The sequence below is a fragment of the Lampris incognitus genome, chromosome 8, assembly GCF_029633865.1.
Source record: "Lampris incognitus isolate fLamInc1 chromosome 8, fLamInc1.hap2, whole genome shotgun sequence".
Classification (NCBI taxonomy): domain Eukaryota; kingdom Metazoa; phylum Chordata; class Actinopteri; order Lampriformes; family Lampridae; genus Lampris; species Lampris incognitus.
Genome location: NC_079218.1, coordinates 29,292,466 through 29,318,813, shown reverse-complemented (window position 1 = coordinate 29,318,813; position 26,348 = coordinate 29,292,466). Strand labels below are relative to the sequence as shown.

General features: G+C 43.9%; 1 protein-coding gene across 1 annotated transcript in view; it reads left to right on the top strand.

The window, feature by feature from the left end:
- LOC130117212 (glutamate receptor 3-like) overlaps positions 1 to 26,348 on the top strand; it is a 119,521-nt gene that overhangs the window by 41,273 nt on the left and 51,900 nt on the right. Inside the window, exons 4-9 of the mRNA XM_056285386.1 lie at positions 2,433 to 2,620; positions 22,022 to 22,075; positions 22,371 to 22,532; positions 22,998 to 23,165; positions 24,067 to 24,171; positions 25,380 to 25,487. Coding sequence (XP_056141361.1) covers positions 2,433 to 2,620; positions 22,022 to 22,075; positions 22,371 to 22,532; positions 22,998 to 23,165; positions 24,067 to 24,171; positions 25,380 to 25,487 — 785 coding nt within the window. The remainder of the gene's footprint in view (positions 1 to 2,432; positions 2,621 to 22,021; positions 22,076 to 22,370; positions 22,533 to 22,997; positions 23,166 to 24,066; positions 24,172 to 25,379; positions 25,488 to 26,348) is intronic.

Genomic DNA, 26,348 nt, shown 5'->3' with positions numbered 1-26,348 from the left:
TGGAGGTAACACGGGGATTTGAACCGGCGATCCCCATGTTGGTAGACAATGGAATAGAGCAATTTTACTTTTTTATATTATTTTATCTGTTTATCCGTTTGTCTGTCACATATCAGCATTTTCAAATCAAGCCAATCTGTGTTTTTTAGACTGAGTCAATGTCTTAGTTTGTCAACCAATCCCCCCCCCCCAAAAAACATAAACAATGATGAAAACCCCCAAAACCTTAAGCAAAGTCCCAGGAGAGTGTTTTGATGGTGGGCATCATACACAATACCATCATGGTGTTGAGATTCGATGTAATAGACTGTGCATTGATCTGTATTAGACTGTCTGTTACTTAAAAAGGGAAAATGCACTTTTTCCTTAAGAAAAAGGAAACGTGGCCATATGCCACAGTGGCAGGGTCCCATTTACACGTAATTTTATGTCAGTTCAGCCTAATCAGCCTAATCCTGTGTTTGTAAAGATCCCATCTCTATGGCCCATGAAGTTTAGACAACTGTTATTTAAACATAATCTGTAACTGGGATGTGAACAGCTGGCATTAACATACTCCTTTGCAAATGTTTGTAGCCTAGAAATTGAAATTAAAACCGCTGACATTAAATTGTCCTCTTCTTTTTTTTCTCAATATTGAGGGAAATATTTCAGCGAAAATACAAATTGGATGCCTTAGAGGCTTTAAGATATATATGGATAAGGAGTTGAATTTGTTGGAGCACTCTTAACCGTCCTTTCACAGACTTGTGCTTCACTGATATTGTAAAAAAAATACTCGGATGGATGAATTTGTGTAAAACTTTATTTTCTGTAGGATATGCGTGTCAATTTTACTGCTTGTACAACTGCTTAAGCCTCCCATAATACATGCTGTGTAGGGCTAGGCTCTATGTAGAAACCTGGTTTAGATATCAGAGGAAGGGGTTTGGGGTGCATGGGCATGGCATTTGAGTTATTTCAATGCTGCCTATGGTGCATTCAGAAAACTGGATGGTAAACTGTGGTATCCCAGGACCACCCTACTGTTACCACTTTTGTTCACCTACAGTATTCCTCCACTGCCCTGAGATTGCACCTACAATATATTCACATGCTTTCTCAGTGCACAGCATTTCACCCAATAGTCGCCTACTTTACTAATAATCTCACTGACCGCAGATTAATGGAGCAGCTGACCCCTCTTGTCCGAAATAGCCCACTCAGCAGTTTCAAATTTTAATTTCACCAAATGATGATAAAATAAGCAAATAGTTAAATTTTCCCGGATGAATCGATATATTCTGCCATTTAGAAGCTGGGGAATGCTGGCAATCATGAATGGATAACCCCCTTAAAATGGCCAGTTATATAAGCAGCTCAGAAACCAAATTTTCTCAACAAACAGTCATAAGATAAAAAAAAAAGAATGGTCCCTTTGTTCACCTACTTTATTATTTGCTCATATTTCCTGGATTTTAGAAAGTGGATGCTGTCCAATAATTTTTTGTTGAAGTTAAAACCCGCAGTAGCATGCGCTGCCACGGCCATGTGGAGTCCTGTGACAACACAAGAGCTCCACTGACAACAAGACACATGACACAGCTCACCATCAGGTCAACATTGTGACATTGATTGAGAAATAGAGACAACTGAAAGCGTCAAAAGCAGGCGAAAGTGATGTGGTGTTGGCTGATTTTCTTGTTGGCAAGGGATAAAGCAACCATTTATAATGTCTGACAAAAACAATGGCAGAAGTGGAGCGGAAAGCCACTGTGTGCATCAATTGCAGATTGTACTTAAGTCAAAGGCACGATGACTGAGTATGAAGCATTGTTGTCTAACTGCAGGGAGGTCCTGCCTTAATTCGCTGCCCCTCTTTGTGGAGTTTGCAAGCTCTGCCTGTATACGTGTTGGTTCCTGCCAACTGTCCAAAGACATGCATGTTTAGTGAATTTGGGACTCTAAATAGCCTGTGAGCGATTTTATGATGGCCATGTGATGGACTGGCAATCTGCCTAGGATGTCTCCCTGACTATCCCAGCAGTCTCTGCAGCCAGCCATGACTGCTGGGATAGGTGCCAGCCCCCAGAAACCCTGAATTGGAATAAATGGGTGTGGACAGTGATTGAAAGAATTTCACAAGTCAAAATTACCTTTAATTTTGAAGTTTTGCCCGACATAACTGTCTTCTACCTGCAGACATAACCTAATGCAGGTTATGTCTGCAGGTAGAGCCAGGCAGTCTGATGGCTCTACCATCAGACATCATTGGTTGCTACGATAACTACTGGGGATAAAAAAACTTAATATTTCTAACTTTCCTCCGACTTTCTATGTGTGTTTGCATCCCCTGTTGAAGAAAAGATAATATGTGTGTAAAGGTTATTCACTAACAACTTCTCCATTCTGAGAAATCCATGTGATTGAGCTCTTCTTCCTCCCTGAACCAGGTTTTGCAATCCTTCAAGCAATCATGGAGTCTGCCGTCGCCAACAACTGGCAGGTGACGGCGCGTTCGGTGGGGAACATCGTCAACCCTACAGAGTACAGACGCATCATTGAAGAGATGGACCGCCGGCAGGAGAAACGCTTCCTCATCGACTGTGAGGTGGACAGGATCAACTCTATTCTGGAACAGGTATCTACTCGGTGCTCCGGTTTCCTCCCACAGTCCAAAGACATCTAGGTCAGGTGAATTGGCCATACTAAATTGTCCCTAGGTGTAAATGTGTCGGCCCTGTAATGGCCTGGTGGCCTGTCCAGGGTGTTTCCCCGCCTGCCGCCCAATGACTGCTGGGATAGGCTCCAGCATCCCGTGACCCTGATTAGGCTAAGCAGCTTGGATATTGGTTGGATGGATGGATGTATCATAGCTAGCATTCCTGCTCTCATCATCTGAGTAAAACTGACACAGTAAAAGGTAACAACATGTTTCTCCATCACCCTAAGAGGAGTCTGTTTGATGATAGCACCATACAGCCATGTAGCGCTCCATGTTCTGCTGTTTTTATGAGACCCTCTACACAACCACACTCGCTCAGTTCCTTATGCAATCACCATTATGTCCGTTTTCACCCTCCGTATAGCACTGCAAGGTGCCCTCCTGGCTCTTTCCATTCCGTGCTTTTTATTTCCTTTTTATTACCCCAAGCACTTATTCAGAGCAACGTAATTGTCTCAGATCTCAACCCATTCATTTCGAAGACATTAAGATTTGAAAAAAAAAGTTAATTTGCAGAATAATTGTCGTTTGTTGCTCATGTTTGAATATTGTTTTAGCTCACTTGGGTTTAATTCTGAATAAGAAATAAAGCATCTTGTTTTCTAGGTGATCATCCACTCTAGTTTTCCCATACAAGCCCGACATGGATGTGTTTGTTAATAAATTTTGGTCACAGTGGGACCATTTGCGAATGCTTTGTTGTCATTAATTCAGCATTATCAAGGTTTGTTTATTGCAACATCTGCAATCTTAGATGAGTAAACTGAATTGCGAGCTTATAAATGGAAAGGAAATGATCTAAAACATGTATACCGTCAGTGGTCAATTGTTTATTCAGAGGACATCAGTTGATTTGTGTGAGTTAGCCACACTGAACGTGTGTGTGTGTGTGTGTGTGTGTGTGTGTGTGTGTGTGTGTGTGTGTGTGTGTGTGTGTGTGTGTGTGTGTGTGTGTGTGTGTGTGTGATGTTTTCCTATCCTAATGGGGACCAAATATCCCCATCAGGATACAAAAACCTGAAATCACCTAGTATCTTGTGGGGACATTTTATGGGTCCCCATGAGGAAAAGGGTCTATTTTAGGGTTAGGATTTGGGTTTAGGGTTAAGGTTAGAATTGGGATTAAGTTAAGATTAGGGTAAGGATTAAGGTTAGGGTAGCTCTGTGTGTGTGTGTGTGTGTGTGCATGCGTGTGCGCGCGCACACGCATGCACATACGCATGCGCATAAGTGTCTAAGCATGCCATTGGAATCAAGTAGGTCCTAACCTGTCTTTACTGAGGTGTACGTATGTAATGGCATCTTCCCCCCAAGATAATTGTCCTTCATTATGGCCAGCATTACCAGTTTTCTCTGACCTTTGACACAGATCCATCTTCATTGCTGCTGATGCTGGAGGATTTCTTTCCAAGTGACTGCCTAGAACATTTTCATTCATTTGGAGAAGCCCAATTTGTCTGTCCTTCTCACGGACATTCCTGACATTTCATTAGAGTGAACTCAAGAGTAGATGTCTCTCAACTGCTATAGCTTTAAGTCCACCATCTTATTTTTCATTTATCCAATTAGATAGTAGTAGTCAGTCTGAGTCACATCAGGCAGACCCAATTACCATCTTTTTGCTGAGAGGACCTAGCGTGAATGGTGGCCATGTATGCAGCTATCTATTAGACAAGCGTCCATCCAGATGACGTGTCTTGATGTCTCTTAAGGACTTCTTTTGTGGGCTGTGACATCAACAACTTGCTTTAACATAACATCAGTTCTTATTTTAAATAGGGCACATGGCCCCGTTACAACAACAACAATGAGCCCACTATAAATAGCCTACCAGTCCAGCCTGAGGGAAGATCTCTAACAAAGGCAGGAGTCCAGACACAACAGAGGTCAGTCAGATATCAGGAGGACACTCTTTTAGACAGGGTTTTGTGGGTGGTGTGCACAAGTGGCACTTATAGAGAGAGGGATCCTTGTCCAAAAATACTGTACTTATTGACATAATTAATCTTCTTTGACTCTGGCTCTGGCCAAAATGAGGCGAATCCACTCGAGTGCCACATTCAGACGAATATCTCTACCTATCACTCATGCTGATACCCAATCACTCAGCAATCAGTCGGGGTTTTTTTTTCATCACTTTTGCCAGAGTGGAATGGGGATTTGTTTGTTGATTTGTATGCTGTGGGGTTTCGCTGTCCCCTGCAGGCTCTCTAGCCATCTTAAAAAGTATCAGTCTGTTTATCCCCTCAGTAAAGCCCGGGCCTAGACAGGAATGACGGGGCCCAGGGAGAGTCAGTGTGATACACAGCACCTCCTTCCCAAAGGCTTCTCATCAATAATAGAGGCAGAGTGCACTGTAATCCTGGCCACAGGCCTGGTTTGCCTGTTCTCATGGACAGACATCACAGTGGATGAACGAAGAGAGGATGAACAAAGAGAGGGAGAGAGACTGAAAATGAAAAGAGATAGAGCTTGTGGGAATTGAGCCATTCGGTGTAAAGCCCTGTGCAGCAGTTGGGATGGAAAAAGAGAGGGACGATATGCCCAGTGGAGGACTGGATTTCCACATCAAGAGGAGAACGCAGTACAACAGTTAAATAAAATGCAATGATGAAATGACATCTGTGGGGATATGATCTCAAACTTTGTGTGAATCATAGTTTTGCCCATTGTCGTTAAATTTACTCATGAATTGATTTTAATAGTGTTACAAATGATTGGCTGAATTGCAGCATGCAAAGTGATGAACACAATGGGCGAGCTGTACTCAAATGTAGCTAGCGGACAGGATGATTGATATAACCAGTGTTGACAGAATTTAGATTGCAGATAAAATAAATCAGCCATTATTGATATATAAATTAATCCACATTAACTGAATTTAGCTGATAATTACCATTCTTTTGTTGGTCAAATTATGTCTGTTTAAAATGAATGATTCTAGGTGTCCGGGTAGCGTAGCAGTCTATTCTGTTGCCTACCAACATGGGGATTGCTGGTTCGAGTGCCCGTGTTACCTCCGGCTTGGTCAGGTGTCCCTACAGACACAATTGGTCGTGTCTGCGAACAGGAAACCGGATGTGGGTATGTGTCCTGATAGCTGCACTATCGCCTCCTCTGGTCAGTCAGGGAGCCTGTTCAGGGGGGAAGGGGGAACTGGGGGGAATAGCGTGATCCTCCCATGTGCCACGTCCCCCTGGCGAAACTCCTTACCGTCAAGTGAAAAGAAGCAGCTGGCAACTCCACATATGTATATCGGAGGAGGCATGTGGTAGTCTGCAGCCCTCACTGGCTTGGCAGAGGGGGTGGAGCAGTGACCGGGATGGCTCGGAAGAGTGGGGGTAATTGGCCGGATACAACTGAGGAGAAAAATGGGATGGGGGGGGGGTAAATAAATGAATATAATTAAATTAAATGAACGATTCTATGGTTGTTAGTAAATGGACTATAACTAGCGCAAATACGGCTTGCAAAATTTGTAGATTTTTGCTGTTTAAGAAGACTAGTATAAACGGCTGGTGTTGGTGTGGTACAAATATCTTTATATCGAGTTTGACAGTGATATTTCAGCAGTGTCTCATCACCATTCAGAGCAAAGCTTTGGGAATGGACTTGTAGTGGGGTCAAGTGGCTATTGACTAACATTAGTGTTCCATTCCATCATTTGGTTTCTGATTTAGAAACTGGAGATAGCATCACAAGTTTAAACAGTTAAGTTTTCACCCTGTTACATAGTTAGGTTTTAGTTTTTTATCTATTTGTGACATTTTTCAGATTAATCCTTAATTGCATTTTACCTCGTATGTGTGAAATTGGATAGGGACATTTGGCCTACAACGTCAGTTCCAGTTCTGTGGGAGGGAGATGACAAGTCATCCCAACAAAGAGAAGTCTAAATCACTGGGAAGGGAGTCAAATCCTCTTGAAGGCACTTGGGCATACATCCAGTGCTGCACTGTGGCTCCAACCTGCTTAATTAGAATTGATTCCCCGAGGAAAATTTAGGCTAATGGTCATGTAGCTCAGCTCAGCATGAAACAGCCTAGACTAGCCTTGATTTTCTAGACAGAAGGAGACCTGGAGCAGGGGATATAAAGATAACCAAGGCCTATCTTTATGCCTCTTCCATTGCACAGAGAGGTGACCCCCATATTTATTGTTAGGTGAACACTGAATAGTGCAATGTGTCAACTGTTTCTATTGGTCCCAAAATGCGCGTGTGTGTGTGCGCGCATGTTCAGGATTCATTTAACTATTGTTTAAATGTCCTAACTGAGGTTGTAAAATTATTGTCAGGATTTTTATTTCTAAAGTTAAATCCATCTTGGCACTGGAACGCCCCCTACTGAGGCACTGCTAACCCACTGTGGGTCTACAAGATTTAAAATACCAAAAAGGTTCTAGATTCAGATTTAAAAGGCAGTTTACAATTTATAGTGTCTAACTCAGTAGTCGTTTTCCCTGTCCAGGGCATCAACCTCTCAAGTTCTGGTTATAGAATCTGTCCACCACAGATGGAAAATAGAAACAGAAGTTCTTTTTTTTTTTTTTGTTGCTATTTTTTGCTTTACATTTTGCAAAAATGGTGAGGCTTATTACAGAAAGTTGAATCAGTTCATTTGGACACAACGTTTATTGAGAGAAAGGTTTCATCACTCATCTAATGCCCCTTTTCCACTACATGGTACCGGCTCAACTCAACTCGACTCGACTCAACTCGACTCGCTTCTGTGTCATTTTCCATGACCGTAACAGTACCCCCCTCAGTGTACCCGCTCCAGTTTTTTTTGGGAACCAGAGAAGTGGTAACAGTTACCAAAATGCCGGTACTTTCCAGTAATGGAAAACGAAAAAAGTCGAGTCGAGTTGAGCCGGTACCATGAAGTGGAAAAGGGCCTCTTCAGTCTCAACTGACTGCAGGTATCCTCACCCTTATAAACAACACAGTTGCACAACGACCCAAAACAATGATCGGTTTCATATGCAAATTACTGTAAGCATTAATTAGAGTTACAATGGCTATGTGTACTATTCACCGAGGATTGGAGAATGGGCTTATTGTGAGGCTTATTAGAAATCACTGAGAACCTGGCCTGTTCATCAGGACTAATAGCAGTTGCCTGATTTATGTTGAAAACATTCATTGTGGCAAACAGTGCACAATGGCATCCAGACTATCATTTCCATTCAATGATCATTAAAAATGCAGGAGCCAATCAATACAGTGGGTGTTGTAGCAACCATCTCACTTGCAGGGTGCAGTTTCCTGAAGACTTTGTTATCCTCTCTCCATGCTTCCATCAAAAGTTTATTTTTTATGGGGTGGGGGGGTGGGCTTAAATAAAGCTTGCCAAAAAATTGCACAAATGTTTGAGTCCTGTGCCGCTGCAGGTGTGGCTCTGTAAGTGGCAGTAGGGCCTAACCTCAACTGTCTTCCAGTTGCTTCCAGTGACTCACTGAAAGCAGTTTTCTCAGAGGACTATGAAACTAGAACATCAGAATCCAGAAGTATTGGCTATGTCCGCATGCCTTATTTCTGCAAAAAAATAAGTTAGTGGTTGAGCGTCTAGACACACAAGGGCAAAACCAAACCAAATAATTTATCAAATAGTTCTGTAGAGGGACTTGAATAATGATTTTTTTTTAATTACAAGAACATTGGTTTGACTTTAAAGATGATGAAAATGACCTCTTGCATCACATTCCTACTCGAAGAGCCAAGAGAAGGGTCCCTCACGTGCGGGTACATGGTAGAAGTCCAGACCAGCTGTATCCCACAGGTCAAATTTGCAATCTGATTCCTAGAGATTATTAAAAATCCAGAAATACCTTATCACTGTGAAAAGTAATTGCACCCCGAGCAGTTTTGATAGAGATTGATTCAGTCGCTTTGGATAATTAACCATTGCCTTAAGAGTAATTTCAGCTGGGGGTAATGTCAGATTGTGGCATCCCTGGTTTGAATCCTTTCCTCCATCTCCTCCCTTTCTCACCTAATCCTGTGTTTACTGTCTATCTCTGTGGTCCTGCCCGATTAAAAACTATAATAATGCAAAAAAAGCAATGTTTACTAGCCACTTAAATCATGAAAAATAATAAAGTTGGGACAAACACAAATCCTGTCACCACAGACTATAAAAACTGGGGAAAAAATGACCTTGGGTTGACGGTGATGACAAAAACTACATATTCTGTTCATTTTAAATTTTTGTAGAAATAACAATATTATGGGGCATCCAGGTAGCATAGCATAGCAGTCTATTCTGTTGCCTACCAACACGGGGATCGGTGGTTTGAATCCCCGTGTTACCTCCGGCTTGGTTGGGCGTCCCTACAGACACAACTGGTCATGCCTGCAGGTGGGAAACTGGATGTGGGTATGTGTCCTGGTTACTGCACTAGTGCCCCCTCCGGTTGGTCGGGGCCCTGTTCGGGGGGAGGGGGGAACTGGGAGGAATAGCGTGATCCTCCCATGCACTGTGTCCCCCTGGCGAAACTCCTCACTGTCAGGTGAAAAGAAGCGGCTGGCGACTCCACATGTATCGGAGGAGGCACGTGGTAGTCTGCAGCCCTCCCCAGATCAGCAGAGGGGGTGGAGTAGCGAACAGGACAGCTCGGCAGAGTGGGGTAATTGGCTGGATACAACTGGGGAGAAAAAGGGGGGAAAATACAACAAAAAAAAGATGCACAGTTAGGGTAAGTTGGAACAGCCTTTGAAAGCTAATTCTAGGAATCATCACCATATGTTTTCCCAATTTTCCTCATACATTGGTGCATGTGCATGTACATGTACATGTACATGCAAATACACGCACACACACACACACACACACCATAACTACATGCCTAACCTTAATCCTTATGTAACCCTGTGGTTAAATTATAGGCCTTAGATATATTATATTGCACTATTAGATAAGAGTTTGGCCTATGTTTGTTATTTTGTTAACCTGTTGAATATGAATATATTATATTGTTGATATTGTTCTGCAAAACAGTTGTTTACCAATGTGAAATGCATTTACTTTTAGTGTTGAAACTTACTTTGAATGTGATTGGTTGAGAGGGCAGCGGGGAACGTCAGCGCGAGCAGACTGAACTGGGAGAGAGAGGATGTCACTCGTCCCTTGTGTGAGCAAAACGGAGCAGTTTGATGTCGAGTTGTTATATGCTATTTTGCGGTGAGAGAAATGTAATTGAAGTTTAGTGAACAGTGATGTGTGCGGGTGTCTGACCGAGACCCATCCCGGGAACTGTTTGTGTGGATTGGGGAGACAAACTGACTACTCGTCAGTCCCATATGTGGACCCAGCGACGTTACGGAGCGAGCTAGCCAGTCGGTGTCCGTTGCTAGCACAGCAAGACGGGCTAATGGACTGGATGCGGTAAGGGGCTCTCCCCACAGTGAGTCGGGCCGTCTTCTAGTTTAGTGAAGTAACGTTATCAGTTACAGTGTAGTGGTGTGTTCATGCGACCATCGAGGAACGCAGAAGGAGTCGTCTGTTGCCGTGTTGTGCTGCCGAGGCGAGCGCACGGTTCGACCGTGAGATGGTGCTAACGGCTAACTAGCCAGTTAGCTAGGATGGCTGCCGGCCTGACGTTCGCTGCTGCACTGAGACGAAGAGGAGCATTCATTGTGAGTACAAGCTGGATGTGCGGGCTTCCAAGGGGAGCGAAGAGGGCTGTTTAGGGTCCCAACGTACCCGATAAAGAAACAGGTCTGCAACTGGGGGTTGACTTTCTTTTATTTTATTGCCGGCTTAGTTATAGGGTTATTGAGCTGTATGCTAATGTGTTAGTCTGATTAATTTGTATATATCTGAATGCAGATACTTGTTAGCCATTGAGGCTTATCACTTTCATTCATTCTAATAATTATTACTCATAATACATTTGTATATATAATTCTATGTACCTGTGTGAGTCTGGATTATTCATGTGTGTTTATTCCTGTGGTGTCTAGGCTATGGTAAGTGACATGTTGAGACAACCTTAAAGGGCTAGTCCACCGTTTTAATATAAGTTACTCGGTGACACATTGAGGTGTCTAGACCATGTTAGATTGCCTTAAAGGGGTCATATGCCATATTTGAGCGCCTTAAAGGGGTAGTCAACCTTTTTAGTTGGAGTTACCAGATGACACTGTAAGACATTTAGAGCCTTTGGAACATACTTTAAACAACTAAAAAGCGAAGTTACCATACTTCAATAGTTTATTGGATACCAAGTTGTATAGAGAACTCAGGAGCGTTGTCCTTGACAGTTAAAAGGGATAGATAGCGCTACACTTACCCTAATGTTAACCTAATCCTAATTCTAACCTTAAACCTAAACCCATGTCCTAACCCTAAAATAAACCCTTTTCCTTATGAGGACCCATAAAATGTCCTCACAAAGTAGGTGGTTTTAAGTTTTTGATCCTGATGGGGACATTTGGTCCCCATTAGGATAGAAAAACCTCACACACACACACACACACACACACACACACACACACACACACACACACACACACACACACACATAGTCATAGGATATGCTTGCTGATGTAATTTGCAACCTGATACTGTATATCTCATCGGTGGCATTAATCTTTTTAAAATGATATAACTTATTAATTCACAATAGCTGAAGACCAACAACGTTTTAGTCAAAAGCTGTGAGGTGTCAGTTTTAGACACTCGCATCTAAAGAAATATGCCTTTGGCTGTGACTCTTCAGAGGAGAGCTGTAGCCGGTGATGCTGGGCACTGCAGCTTCATCAAGTGCTTAATGTATATTTACACTCATGTCATCATTCACCATGGCTCCCTCTCACATAGATGAATGGCAAATGAAGAGGTTTTTAGGAGCGATGTCAGACAAAAGTCAGAAGACCTTCAAAGAATATTCTTTAAACAGGCAAAGTCTGCGGTGGTGTTTGCTAGTGTTTGAGTTAGAGATGTCAAACCCAATGAAATCATTCAGCATACTTTTGGGAGGTAATGGGATTTGTTGTTGAAATTGCAAGCAAGATGTGATCCCAGACCAAAGGCTAACCTCGGAGGATCAAGGACATCCTCTGCTCATCAACAGTTAAGTGATATTAAAACAGGACGAGGTGGAGGATTGTGAAGGGCGGAGGTGTGAATGAAAGGACAGGTGTTGGGGTTGGTGTGCAGAGAGGAGATATTGAGGAGAAAACCCAGCGTTTCTGGGAGGACTGAACAATGAAGTTGAACAGTCAACAGGGAGACCATAACCCTTCCCATTGTCAGGCCAAAATACATTGTAAAACATTGGATCACTGCTACATATCAATTTGGAATGCTTACCGTGCATTCCCGAGGGCTCCACTGGGGAAGTCCGACCACGCTGTTACTTCTCATCCCAAAATACAGACAAAAGCTTAAACCCATCAAGAAAACATCCAAATCTGTCAGGTCCTGGTCCATGGACGCCATTGAAACGCTTCGAGGGTGTTTTGAATGCTCTAATTGGAATATATTTAGTGCAGCTTGCGACTCCCTCGATGAACTCACTGACACCGTGACGTCACATATAAAGTTCTGCGAGGAAATGTGCATCCCTACCAAAACCGTGACATTGTACGGCAATAAAAACCCTGGTTCTCCAAAAAATTACACCTCCTACTCCTACACAAAGAAAAGAACTGGGCATACAAAAACGGAGACAGGGATCAGTACAGAGCAGCCAAGTATAAGTTGCGTGCTGCAATATGAAAGGCAAAGTCCAGCTACGCAACAAAACTCGAACAGCAATTCTCTCCCAGTAACTCCAGAGCAATATGGAAAAAACGTAAGGAAATGACAGATTACAAAAAACGCCCCTGCTTCCTTCCAGATAATGACCATAACCTCCCAGATAAATTAAATAAGTTTTATGCAGGGTTTGAAAAACCTATTCCACCAGCCATCCCCCCTACTCCTACTCCAATGCCACCCTTCTGCATCCAGAAGGATGAGGTGAGAGCAACATTCAAGAAGCTGAACATTAGGAAAGCAGCAGGGCCAGACGGCATCAGTCCTGCTTTGTTGAGCCACTGTGCAGCACAATAGGCCCCAATAGTTTCCACCATATTTAACACCTCTCTAAGCCAATGTGCAGTCCCACAGTGCTTCAAACTCTCTACCATCATTCCTGTGCCAAAGTCCTCAAAGATCACCTGCCTCAGTGACTTCAGACCAGTTGCCCTAACATCTGTGGCCATGAAAGCATTGGAGCGCATCATTCTGTCACGCTTGAAATCTTGCACTTCCCCAATGATGGACCCATATCAATTTGCCTATCAAGCCAACCGGTCTGTTGAGGATGCAGTTAGCATAGCCCTGCACCATGCCCTGCAACACCTGGAATCACCAAACACCTACGCACGCATCCTGTTCATAGTCTTTAATTCTGCCTTCAACTCCATAAACCCACTCAAACTCTTTACCATACTCTTGGATATGAACATTGACCCAGCCATATGCCACTGGATTCGGAGCTTCCTGTGGAACAGGCCACAGAGGGTGAAGATTAATAACCTAACCTCACACCCTCTTACCCTCAGTACAGGTGCTCCTCAGGGCTGTGTTCTCTCCCCCTGGCTCTTCTCACTTTACACCACCCACATAACATCCACGGATAGCTCTGTGAAAATAATAAAATATGCAGACGACACAACCATTGTCAGCCTCATTTCAAACAATGATGAAACCCAGTACCGCACTGAAATGTATGTGTCTGACATTCTTCTGGAAGAAGTGGGGTTGTGGTGAAGTGTCTATTGTGTTGGTGTAGTGTTCTGTGCCTGTCACGTCTCACTTTCAACCTTCACCGCTGGCTAGCAGAAATGTGAACAGCAGAGCCAAGCATGTAGTAAGTCTTTCCCTGCCAGTACATAGCCTCTCCAACAGCGAGCCCTATGTAGTGCCTCCTTGTGGCGACACACGGTAACTGGGTACACCTTGGACCCTGGCTGAACTACAAAGGACTCGGAGGAGGTCTGGCCCCTAGACATGCGGTACGCAGGCCCACCAGTGTGTGGATATTCCCTGATGCCCATGGACCAGTTCCCCCCCCTCCGCCAGCTATGGGATAAATAGTGCCACTGCCTAGTGGATACCTCGGGGGAGGAATAGCCTACGGGGGTAAACCCCTACAGAAAATCAATGGCTACAGTGGTGTTGTTTTTTTGTTTTTCTTGCCCTTTTGTATCTGTTTAAGTTGGAGAGTACTGCTGGCATCGTGTGTGGCTGCCACTCCTCCCTCTCATAGCTCCTTCTTCCCATCCACCCCTGTATGTCTTGTGTTATGTTGATCTGTTGTCTTGTTTCACCACTGTTTATTGTAAAGTGACTTTGAGTGTTAGAAAAGCGCTATATAAGTTTGATTTATTATTATTATTATTATTATTATTGAAGTAGACCAAACTGTCACTTGGTGCGCAAACAACAATCTTCTGCTTAATACAGCCAAAACCCAAGAATTCATTATTAACTTCTGATGCATTCCGAATCCCAAAACACCCATACAAATGAATGGAGACCCCATCACCATCACTGACTCTTTTAAATTCCTTGGAACATACATCAGCAATAACCTGAAGTGCAAAAGTAACACTGAACACATCTTTGCAAAAGCTCAACAATGACTTTACTTTCTTAGGCAGCTTAAAAAATACCAGATCAAACATCAACTGCTCATTCTGTTTTATTCAGCCATTATCGAGTCCATCATAACATCTTCTATTACAGTATGGCATGGCGGCACGGACAGGCAAACATGGAAAAAACTGCAGCAGATTGTCAACAAGGCATCCAAAATCATAGGTAACCCACTCCCCTCAGTTGAATCTCTACATACAAACCGGACTGTAAAGCGAGCAAAGAAGATCACCTCCGACCCCTCATATCCTGCCCCTCACCTCTTCCAGCTCCTTCCCTCAGGGAGGCACTACAGGTCACTGCCCACTAAGACTAAATGCTTCACAAACAGTTTTTTTCCCCCTGGTTATCAGGACTCTGAATTCTTCCCTATAGTCCCCTCCTCACACACCACTGGCATAAATACCACCATTCACCTAATTGTTATGCGTGATGTGTTGTTTCCATTATTCTGTAACTGTATTGTTAGTGATAATATGTGGAGTGTGTTGTTGTCCATGTGTGTATTGTGCTGCAGAGTTTAATATGAACCAAAAACTTATTCCACCGGACTTGATCGTGTGGCTAATAAAACAATCTAAATCTAAATCTAAACAGAAGATATGGAGATGTAGCGTGTATAACACAAAAAGCCTCATGTTCTTACTTCGGCGCCAGACTATTTCCAATCTGCAAACAAGGGGTTGACTTATAAAATGGTCCTCAGTACAACACACTATTTATGGATGTTTGATATTTGAATAGCTTATGCACTTGAGCATGCCTATAAAAACTGAGCGGGGAGTATAGAAAGTGAAAAAAAAAACTATCCACCCACATGGTGCAGTATCTTCTTGAAACTCCAGAGAGGGAGAGATATAGAGATAAATAAAAAAAGAGCTAAAGGAGCATCGTTAAGCATTAATTTAAACCACGCAGCTATTGCGCTGTTACCATACCTGTTTTCTCATGATATTTAAACCAAGATTAACTACAAAAAAAGGACTCTCCTTTATCCGATTTTATTGACACTGCAGCCTCACAGTCCAAATCGATTTCAGTCATGAACTCAGCCTTCTCCAACACCATCCTCTGGGACCCATCATCTCGTTGCCGGCCCTCCTCCTGCTCCACTTGAGCTCACAGGCTACCTGGTTGGAAGTGGTAGTCAGACATCTTAAGACAAAAAAAACCCAAGCTGTCTCGCCTCCGCCCATAAACCTCTCACATCATTTTACAATACTACTGGCTGATTCCTAGGTTCACCCTGTTTATGCCCCCATGGCCGATGTTGTCCCTTTCCACGTGGAACCAGTCCCTGCTCCAGATGGGACTACTCCTGCTCCAACAGCTGCCGCAGCTGCTGCGATGGCCAACCCACCTCCCACTGCACCATCCTCCGGTATTCGGGCAGATTGGTCACTCCAAGTCCCAATGCCACTTCCTCAGGCCAACGACATTCATCCCCTACCAAGACTGTCCCTGGCAGTGCTGTCTAACAGTCACCTACTCCTCTGACACCCCCCCCGAACCTTGATCATCGGGGACTCTATAGTCTGAAACATTCATTTCGTAAATGCGGTCATGCTCTGCTTTCTTGGAGCCACTGTCCCTGACATCCTGGAGAAACTCCTTGGAATCCTTGATTCATTTCTCACAATCATGAAAGTAACAGTCCACGTCAGCTCCAATGACACTGCCAATCAGATGTCTGAGCTGACAAAAGGCTATTTTTATCCATCTTTTTAATCTCAACACTTGTGGAAATGCCGCTTTTATTTCTGGTGCAATTCCCACACTGGGTCATGGTGTGAGGCATTTTAGCAGGATTCTCAGACTTCATACCTGGCTCCAGTCTGTGAGTATAGCGCACAACATTGGTTTTATTTATCACGTTCACTTGTTCTGGGAGCACTCCTCTCTGTATAGAAGAGACGGTCTTCACTTGAACATGCTAGGTAGACACATGCTTGCTGCTAATTTGCAGCACACTGTTCTGTCCTCCACACATGATTGACTATTTACATCACACACGTGCCATCCTGAATCCCTTTCTTCCCCTTTGCCCACAACAATGTCTGTTACATATTTCACTCATGCCGGCTCCGCCTTATATTATGTTCACACTGCTGTTCTACCTCTTCCCATTCCTGACAGCATTACCAACAGACGTCATTACCCTCGCTCACCGTCACCACAACAAACGACATGTGAATCAGTCCAATGTCCATCCCCTTCCTCAGTCCTCACAGCCAATCATAAAGCAATGTCATCTGAAGTGGTTTTGCTCAACACACGTTCACTCAAGAACAAAAGCCTCATTCTGAATGATTTTATAACTCTAAATTTATTTCTGATTTTTCCCTTTTTTCTCCCAATTTAGTGGCCAATTGATCCCTATTTTAATTCAAACACCCACCCTCGTATTGCATGCGTTCGCCAACTGCATCTCTCCGGCCGGCAGTCTCGAAGGAGACGCCTCCCCACTTTCGTGACAAGGCGAATCCAAGCCGAACCACTGTTTTTCCGACACACACAGAGACATGACGAACACAAGCCGACTCCGCCCCCCTCCCGAAGACAGCGTTGCCAATGATTGCTGCTTCATCGAGTCCGGCCATAGTCGGATCTGACGAGACCGGGGCGCGAACCCCAGTCCCCAGTGGGCAACTGCATCGACACCAAGCCGATGCTTAGACCGCTACGCCACCGCGGACGAATGATTTTATAACTGACAGCAACCTTGATTTCCTCTGCCTCACTTAAACCTGGCATAAAACCCTGAATTATTTCTCACTAAACCAGACAACACCTACAGGCTCATCTTGAGGGGCGGGGAGGTGGTGTTGCTGCTGTTCACAGGAAGGACATTGAAACAATCATCATTTCCATTCCTGCCACTCATTCTTTCAAACACTTTGTCTTCCAATTCTCTGGTCCCACTCCTTTGGTCACTTCCGATATCTACCATCCCCCCCTAGCCAAACCCCTCCTTTCTGTCTGACTTCTCTAATTTTCTGACCCAGCTATGTGCCATCTCACCTTCCGTTCTCCTCCTGAGTGATTTTAATAACTACATTGATGACACTGACTGTAAGTCTTCCATAGAATTGCTGGAACTGCTACAATGCTTCAACTTCACACACATATCAAACTTCCTCACTCATAGCTGTGGCCACATCCTGGATTTGGTCTGCTCCACTGGCCTCACAATACATCAACTCTCCAGCCTCAACCTCAATATCTCTGGCCACCTGGCAATCACCATAGTAATTGACATCCCTATCCCCATCCTGAAAGCCAAACACATAATATCCTTCAGAAATCTCAAATCTATCTCCCCCTCAGTTCTTTCTGCCTCTCTTGCCAGTACAATGTCTGCCTCCCCTGCTGTCTGATAATCCCTCCGATCGTGTCAATTATTAAAATGGTTCACTCGCCTCCTGTCTTGATCAGCTGGACCCCATTAAAATCAAAACAGTCTCATTCACACACTCAGCTCCGTGGCATACTCCTGAACTCCATCAAATTAAATCCTATAAGCATCAGCTCGAAAGAATTTACAAGGAACCCGGTTTAACAGTGCATCTGCAAGCCTGCACAGACTACCCTCAACAATACAATGATGCTCTCATCACAGCCCCGTCCACCTACTACTCACAACTCATACACTCTGGCTCCACCAGAGTGTATAAGGTGTACAATAAACAAACTTCTCAAACCCAGTGGAAATTCCTCCAATTCCTTCATAATTAACAAGTGCAACGCTTTTCTTTCATTTTTCCAAAATAGAATTGACACCATCTACAGCAACCTGACCAACTCCCCCACCCTCTCCCCACCCACCTCTCCACCCCCCACCCACCCACTCAGCCCCTGTAAAAGTCCCTCCCCTGTGTCACCAATGGAGCTGTCCAACTTTATGGTAGGAATGAGAATCTCCATTGTGTTCGGGATCCCATCCCACCCAATCTTGTTAAGGACGGTCTCCCAGCTATCTCTTCACTCATCACAAAAATCATTACCTCCTTCTTCAGCTCTGGTTTAGTCCCCCATATGCTTAAACTGGCTGCTGTAACCCCCACCCTCAAAAAACCTGGACCCTGATATAATGAGCAATTTCCGGCCTATTGCCAATCTCCCCTTTCTGTCAAAAATACTGAAACATGTTGTCACTGCCCAACTCATAGCTCACCTCATCTCCAACGACCATTTTGAACCAATTTAATCTGGTTTCCACTCACAGCACAGCACAGAATAGCCATCCTTAAAATCACTAACAACCTCCTCCTCTTCACAGACTCTGGCCACTTCATTATTCTCATCCCCCTCAACCTCACTGCTGCTTTTGACACCACCAACCACACCATTCTTCTCTCCTGCCTTGAATCTTCCCTAAACATCACCGGCACTGCCCTCTCCTGGCTAAAGTCATATCTCACAAACAGACAACAGTTCATCAGCATCAACAACTGTACCTCCTTCACTGCTCCTCTGTCCCAAGGCGACCCCAGTGTTTGGTGTTTGGTCCTCCCCTATTCATTTTTTACATGATCCTCCTTGGTAACATCATATGTTGTCATGATCTCGATTTCCATTGTTATGCCGATGATGTCCAGCTCTACTGCCACTAAATCTATCACCACTACAACTTATTCCAGTCTGACCAACTGGCTCACTGAAATCAAACCATGGATGCAAGCCAACTTCCTCAAACTAAATTGTGATAAATCTGACATGATCATCATCGGTACCAAATCCCTTACCAAAACCACCCACAACTTCTGCCTTAGTATCGAAACTCCACTCTGTCCTGCTCCCCACACATCTGCAACCTTGGAATCATTTTCGACAGCAACCTTTCCTTTTAACAGCACATCAATCAAATCACAAGAACTGCCTTTTTCCAACTAAAAAACAAATCCTCTCTGCCAATCAATTTCAATTCAATTCAATTTATTGTCATTAAAAACAAGGTGCAGGCACATGTGTAAAAACGAAATGACAGCTGTGGCTTCGCCAAACAGTGCAAGACAGACAGACAAACACAGCAAACATAGTATAAGATATACACAGATGAAGACTAAAAGCTAAAGTAAAAAAAGAAGAAGAGTAAGAGTACAAACATATTTACAGACATTCAGTGGGTAGCCAGGTTCAGGTGGGTAACAGCTTGGGGAAAGAAGCTGTTTTTGAGCCTAGTAGTGCGGGCTCTGAGGCTCCTGTAGCGCCTCCCAGAGCGCAGGGGGGAGAACAGTCCATGGTTGGGGTGGGTGGGATCTTTGCTGATGCTGAGACCCCTTCGAAGGCAGCGTTTGTGATAAATGTATTTTATGGCTGGGAGCTGGGTACCGGTGATATGTTGGGCTGCCTTGACGACCTGCTGCAGAGCTTTCTGGTCTACTGATGTGCAGTTGCCGTACCACATTGAGATGCAGCTGGTCAGGATGATCTCTATGGTGCATTTGTAGAAGTTGATGAGAATTTTGGGGGATAGATGGGTGCTCCTCAGCCTCCTCAGGAAATGCAGGCATTGTTGGGCCTTTTTCACAAGGGCCTGGGGGTTTGATGTCCAGAAGAGGTCCTCGCTGATGTGGACTCCAATAAAATTAAAGCTTGAGACACACTCCACTTCCACCTCATTGATGTATATGGGGGAGTGTCTGCAGCTTCTAGACCTCTTGAAGTCCACAATCAGCTCCTTCATCATCTGCACATTGAGGACAAGATTGTTGGTGGTGCACCATGATGTGAGATGCTAAATCTTGTCCCTGTGGGCCATCTCGTCATTGTTGGTGATACAGCCTACATCTGTGGTGTCATCTGCAAACTTAACTATTATATTTGAAGGGTGAGTTGGCAGGCAGTCATGGGTAAAGAGGGAGAAAAGGAGGGGGCTCAGAACACAGCCTTGAGGGACACCTGTGCTGAGGGTCAGGTAGAGGAGGTGTGGTCACCTAACCTAACAGACTGAAGTCTGTTGGTCAGGAAGTCCAGGGTCCAGTTACAGAGGGGGAGTGGGGGGGGGTTGAGGCCAAGGGAGAGGAGTTTGGTGGTTCGTTTGGCGGGGATGAAATCTGCTGCTGAAACCTTGATCTATGCCTTCATCATATCCAGAATTGACTACTGCAACAGCCTTCTTTATGGCTCATCATCCAAAGTCGTAAACAAACTCCAGTACATCCAGAACTCTGCTGCTCGCCTGCTCACCCACTCCCACTCCCGTATCACCTCTGTCCTCCTGAACCTCCACTGGCTCCCTGTCTCACAATGGATCCAATTCAAAGTCCTTCTTTTTTTCTTTTTTTTTTTAAATTTATTTCTGATTTTTCCCTTTTTTTCTCCCAATTTAGTGGCCAATTGATCCCTATTTTAATTCAAACACCCACCCTCGTACTGCATGCATTCGCCAACTGCATCTGTCCGGCCGGCAGTCTCGAAGGAGACCGCCTCCCCACTTTCGTGACAAGGCGACTCCAGGCCGAACCACTGTTTCTTCCGACACACACAGAGACGCATTCACGTGACGAACACAAGCCGACTCCGCCCCCCTCCCGAAGACAGCGTTTGCCAATGATTGCTGCTTCATCGAGTCCGGCCATAGTCGGATCTGACGAGACCGGGGCGCGAACCCCAGTCCCCAGTGGGCAACTGCATCGACACAAAGCCGACAAAGTCCTTCTTCTCACTCACAAAGTCCTCCATAACTGGGCCCCCTCCCACCTCACTGATCTGCTCCACTACCATACTCCTTCCCACAGCCTTTTCTCCTCTGATACCAACCTCCTGTCTCCACCACACAAGACCAAGCACCGGACCTGGGACAACAGAGCCTTCTCCATAGTTTCCCCCTACCTCTGGAACTCCCTCCCAAAACACATCAGAGACTGCACCCATCTGTCCACATTCAAATCATTAATAAAAACTCACCTCTTCAGAATTGCTTTAATGTGTGATTAATGTTGTGTGTGTTTTATGTTTTTGGTGTGTTGCTTTTATGTTCATTTGAATTTATGTAAAGCATCTTTGAGTACTCTGAAAAGTGTTGTATAAATAAAATGTATTATTACTATTATTGTTGTTGTTAAGAATGAAGCCAAAGTCCTCAGTAGAAAAAGGCGTACTTTGGAGCACATACAGCTGCATTATGAAAGGGAAGTTTGTCTGAACGCTGACCTTATTTTACATGCTGAAGTTAATAGAAAGGAACAAGCCCTATCATCATACTCTCTCTCTTGCTATCTCTCTGAAGCACACACACACACACACACACACACACACACACACACACACACACACACACACACACACACACACACACACAATCAGAGTATCACCCACGCACACAGTGAGACACATGCAAAGTCACCCCCACAGCCTTACATCTGCCTCTCTAGTTGTCTTTTTTTGTTCTTTCTCCCTCCCTCACATTATCTCTCTTGCACACAATAAACACCTGGGGTTGTTTTGGGAAAAAAAAAAAAAACTAACTCAAGAAATCCAACTGAACCTCTGGTTTTAAAGGTGGCACTCTTTGCAGTTTCTGAAACTCAGTACATGCAAATCACAGGGAGGGTGCATATATTTTCTGTACAATATGGTACAAGCCATACATACCCTGTGATTAGGAGGCCTAACAGTCTGTCACATAGTCATGGTATCGCAGCTCAAGCCTCTCTTTCTCTTATAGGCAGTGAGCCTGGGGAAGAACAGCAGAGGATACCACTACATCCTTGCCAACTTGGTGAGAACATGACACAGTCCAACCTAAACCTCAGCAGTCAAAACCATCACAAACTAGCACAGTACTAAACACATTATAAACTAAGGTGGTAGTTGTCAATCTGGTCCTTGAAGTACCAGCAGCACTGTTGGTTTTCTATTCTGCCTGGTAGTTATTCACACAAATATACTTGCTTGCAATTTATTATTTATTTAACTCTCACCCCCCCCCCCCCCATCTGTAAATAGCTCCGTGCTGCACTGACAGGCTAGTTTCCTTTAGTATGTATTCAAACAGTCATACTCTTTGCTGTCAGGGCTTTTCCAACATAAGTCTGGACAAAGTTTTCTCTGGCGGAGCCAACATCACAGGCTTCCAGATTATCAACCCAGACAGCACAATTGTCCAGCAGTTTCTCCAGCGCTGGGAACGCTTGGATGAAAGAGAATTTCCTGAGGCCAAGAATGCTCCACTGAAGGTCAGTATGGCATAGCTGTTGATGTTACATATAGTTTACGTCTTGAAAAGGCGTTTTCTTTCTTTCCCGTTTTCTTCCCTTCCTTCCAAACCCAGTGCAGAAAATAAAACATATTTTACTCTGAATACAGCCAATTAACCGTTCCGTGAGACATCGCCAAAATCGCTACTTGTCAACTGCTAGGTTAACAAAAGATTGTTTTTACACAATGTGGCTGCCATATTCTAAGCAAATACCGGCTGTAACCACTCCTCTCATGTTCTTTTAATTCAATGTTGATGTAGAGCTGTGATTTTCTTATTATATACACCAGTAGCCCTGTTCTTAACCTCTATGAAGTGCTCTACAGACACACTATTGATTTTGAATGCACTGATCAAAATGACAGATCAGAGATCCACTAGTGATTAGCAGTGTTAGGTTGTGTCTTTATGTTTTAATCAAGTCAGCGTCACTGTCTCTCAGTATACGTCAGCTCTGACCCATGATGCTATACTGGTGATTGTGGAAGCCTTCCGGTACCTTCGGCGCCAGCGAGTGGATGTATCTCGCAGAGGGAGCGCTGGGGACTGCCTGGCCAACCCAGCTGTCCCATGGAGCCAAGGGATTGACATAGAGAGAGCGCTCAAAATGGTAGGACAGGCCCTTCGGTGATGTGTTGGAGAATGTCATTCTTATCATCTTTAGTGTTAGTTTTCTTTCCTTTTTAAGCGTTGTTGTCATTTTTTTCTATTCTGTGCAAAATAAAGCTTTCTCCATATGGTCGATAGCTAGCTATCATAATAAAAAGGAATGGAAAAGATCATGTTGCTGGGTCACATACTTCTTTCTCTGTGTTAGTGCCAGAATCAAAAATGTGAACATCCGGGTAGCGTAGCGGTCTATTCTGTTGCCTACCAACACGGGGCTCAGTGGTTCGAACCCCTGTGTTACCTTCGGCTTGGTTGGGTGTCCCGATAGACACAATTGGTCGTGTCTGCGGATGAGAAGCCGGATGTGGGTATGTGTCCTGGTCGCTGCACTAGCACCTCCTCTGGTCAGTCGGGGCGCCTGTTCAGGGGGGAGGGGAAGCTGGGGGGAATAGCGTGATCCTCCCATGCGCCATGTCCCCCTGACAAAACTCTCCACTGTCAAGTGAAAAAAGCAGCTGGCGACTCCACTTGTATTGGAGGAGGCATGTGGTAGTCTGCAGCCCTCCCCGGCTCAGCAGAGGGGTGGAGCAGCGACGGGGATGGCTTGGAAGAGTTGGGTAATTGGCTGGATACAAGTGAGGAGGGGAAAAAAGGGAGGGGGGGAGATCCTATAACTCTGAAAACCTATAAAACAAAAGCAGTTATGTTTTTCAGCCATTATTGGGTAAAGATTTACTCTTTATTTACTGTAAATGTTGCACTATGTAACGCAAGTGTACTGCATGGGTGATGTTAGGGATTGTGACGTTAATCAACTTAAGATACAAATGTAGTTCATTTGGACTGTATTGTTTCTATCAGTCTCCATGTTTATTATCAGTCTCCATGTTGATGTCTGGCAGGTTCAAGTACAAGGCATGACAGGCAACATCCAGTTTGACACATTTGGCCGGAGATCCAACTACACTATCGACATCTACGAGATGAAGTCGGGAGGTGCCAGGAAGGTAAATGTCCTTGGCGCCGGGGACAATTATACAGTACCATGATGTATTTACTCTTCCATGAAAAATGTGTCACAACTGATTAAGTGCATTACACAAATATGATTAACATATAGATATCAGTGCATATAGAATACAGTTAGATAAGTTATGTATTAATAACAATTCACTCCTATGTAGTCACGTACAAGAAAGCTAAGTTTTAACACTTCTGTGCTACGCTCATCTGAGGCCTCTCCAGCACAAAGGCATCGACTTGTATCTGCTCCTGCAGCATTTATTTACCTTCAGATACTGGAGTCTGACTGGGCCTACGTGTTCCCTCTGTGATCTGGGATGATTGGTTTTAGTGAGCAACCTACAGGATCCACCAAGTCTGACAACAGCGAGGTTGTCAGCACATACAGACACAGAGACAGACAAACAGGGTACCTAAGTGAAACACAGACAAGCAAACTTACTGACTGAATGACTGACTCAGTCACTGACACATAAACAGACAAAAGTAAAGACATATTCATACACACACGAAGAGCCAAAACGCTGTATAGCCATGCTAGCTCCATGACCCTGATCGTTCTCACAAAAGATTGCACCAAAAGAAACTGGCCCCACACTGTCTACATAACTCAGCTCACAAGACCCCGTTCAGCACAGCGAGCCATAGATCCACACTCACTGTGATGCAGCATGCAGTGATCGTCAAGTAAGTATTGAGATGGAGCAATAAAAGTTAGGATATAGTTTTTTTTAAGACCATGAACATGTGGAATCATCGAAATCTCAGGTTAGAGAGCAATGGACCAACAGCTTTGTTTTTGTTTTTTGCCACACTTTGTAATGCAATTAGCATAATTTGAATTGTAAAGCCACTGACTGAATTTGATAGATAAGCCATATTTACGCTATCAAGTTTATTTCACTGATATAAGAATATCATCAGGATACTAATCATCCTCGTCTTGTTATGTAAAGGAACAAAGTCAGAGGAGGTTAGCCAGGGGTAGATAGATACTCCTCTGCTAAGGTCTAATACAGGTGAGATGAGAACTGCCAATATGAGTTGTTATGGCATACATCCGGCATGAAAAACATTGTTTTCATCTATACAGACAGAGCCTTCCAACTCATATGTACTTGGAGGCTCTACTGTAAAAAAAAAATGTCTCATTGCTTCTTGTAATAACTGTCAACTTTTATGTCACTTTCAGATCGGCTACTGGAACGAATACGAAAAATTTGTATATATAATGGATCAGCAGGTCACCAACGAGTCCTCTTCTGTGGAAAACCGAACAATTGTGGTCACTACTATTATGGTACACTTTCCAAGCAGGTTTTAAATGTTCCACCTAAAGATTTCTGCCACTCAAGGTCAAGGTGTCCATTGTTGCATTCTGTCCTGGGAGGCTAGAATTGTTTTGTTTTGTTGCTTTCCATCCACTCACTACATGTTGAAACAGTCGATTCACAAAGAGTGTTTCAACTGTATCCGTGTGGGTGTCAAAGCATTTTGATTTTCTATATTACGGTGGCCTGTTGTAGCAGTGACATCACAATAACGGCTTTGGTAATGATAAACTGTAGCGATTATCATCATTTTCACATTCAGTGCATACGTAAGTAAAATACGAGTTTCCCCCTCGTTAAGTAAATCGTCAGTGACATCACAGGTCGATAATAAGCCACTCAATGAATGATCCGCTGTCTCTCCCCAGGAGTACAAAAGGAGGACATAAACAACCAAAGACAGCACAACTCTGGTTCTTTTATCTCCTCATTCAAATATATGTCAAATTCTGGCCGTAAAATTTGGTGCCTGAATCATAACTTAAGTAACCAGCCTCCTCAGTGTATAATAGTTTGGCTTAAGGTTTAGACAGATGCTAGTTTAGTGAAGGACACGAAAACAAATAAGTTCGTGATCACTGGCCATTTTTAAATGTAAGATAAGGTACGCCTTATCTTACATTTAAAACCATGGCCTGCCATTGTTTCTGGCTTTGCCTATTATGTGCTCATCTTAGGCAAATTCAGAATGTAAAAAAATCATACATTGTCATATTAGATGTATTATTTGCATAATCTTGTCAGAATTTTTAAAAAAGCACATGGGTAACGTTGTCACCACGTCATTGTGTTACTGCCAGCCCTGCCCATATCAACCATTATTTGATCGA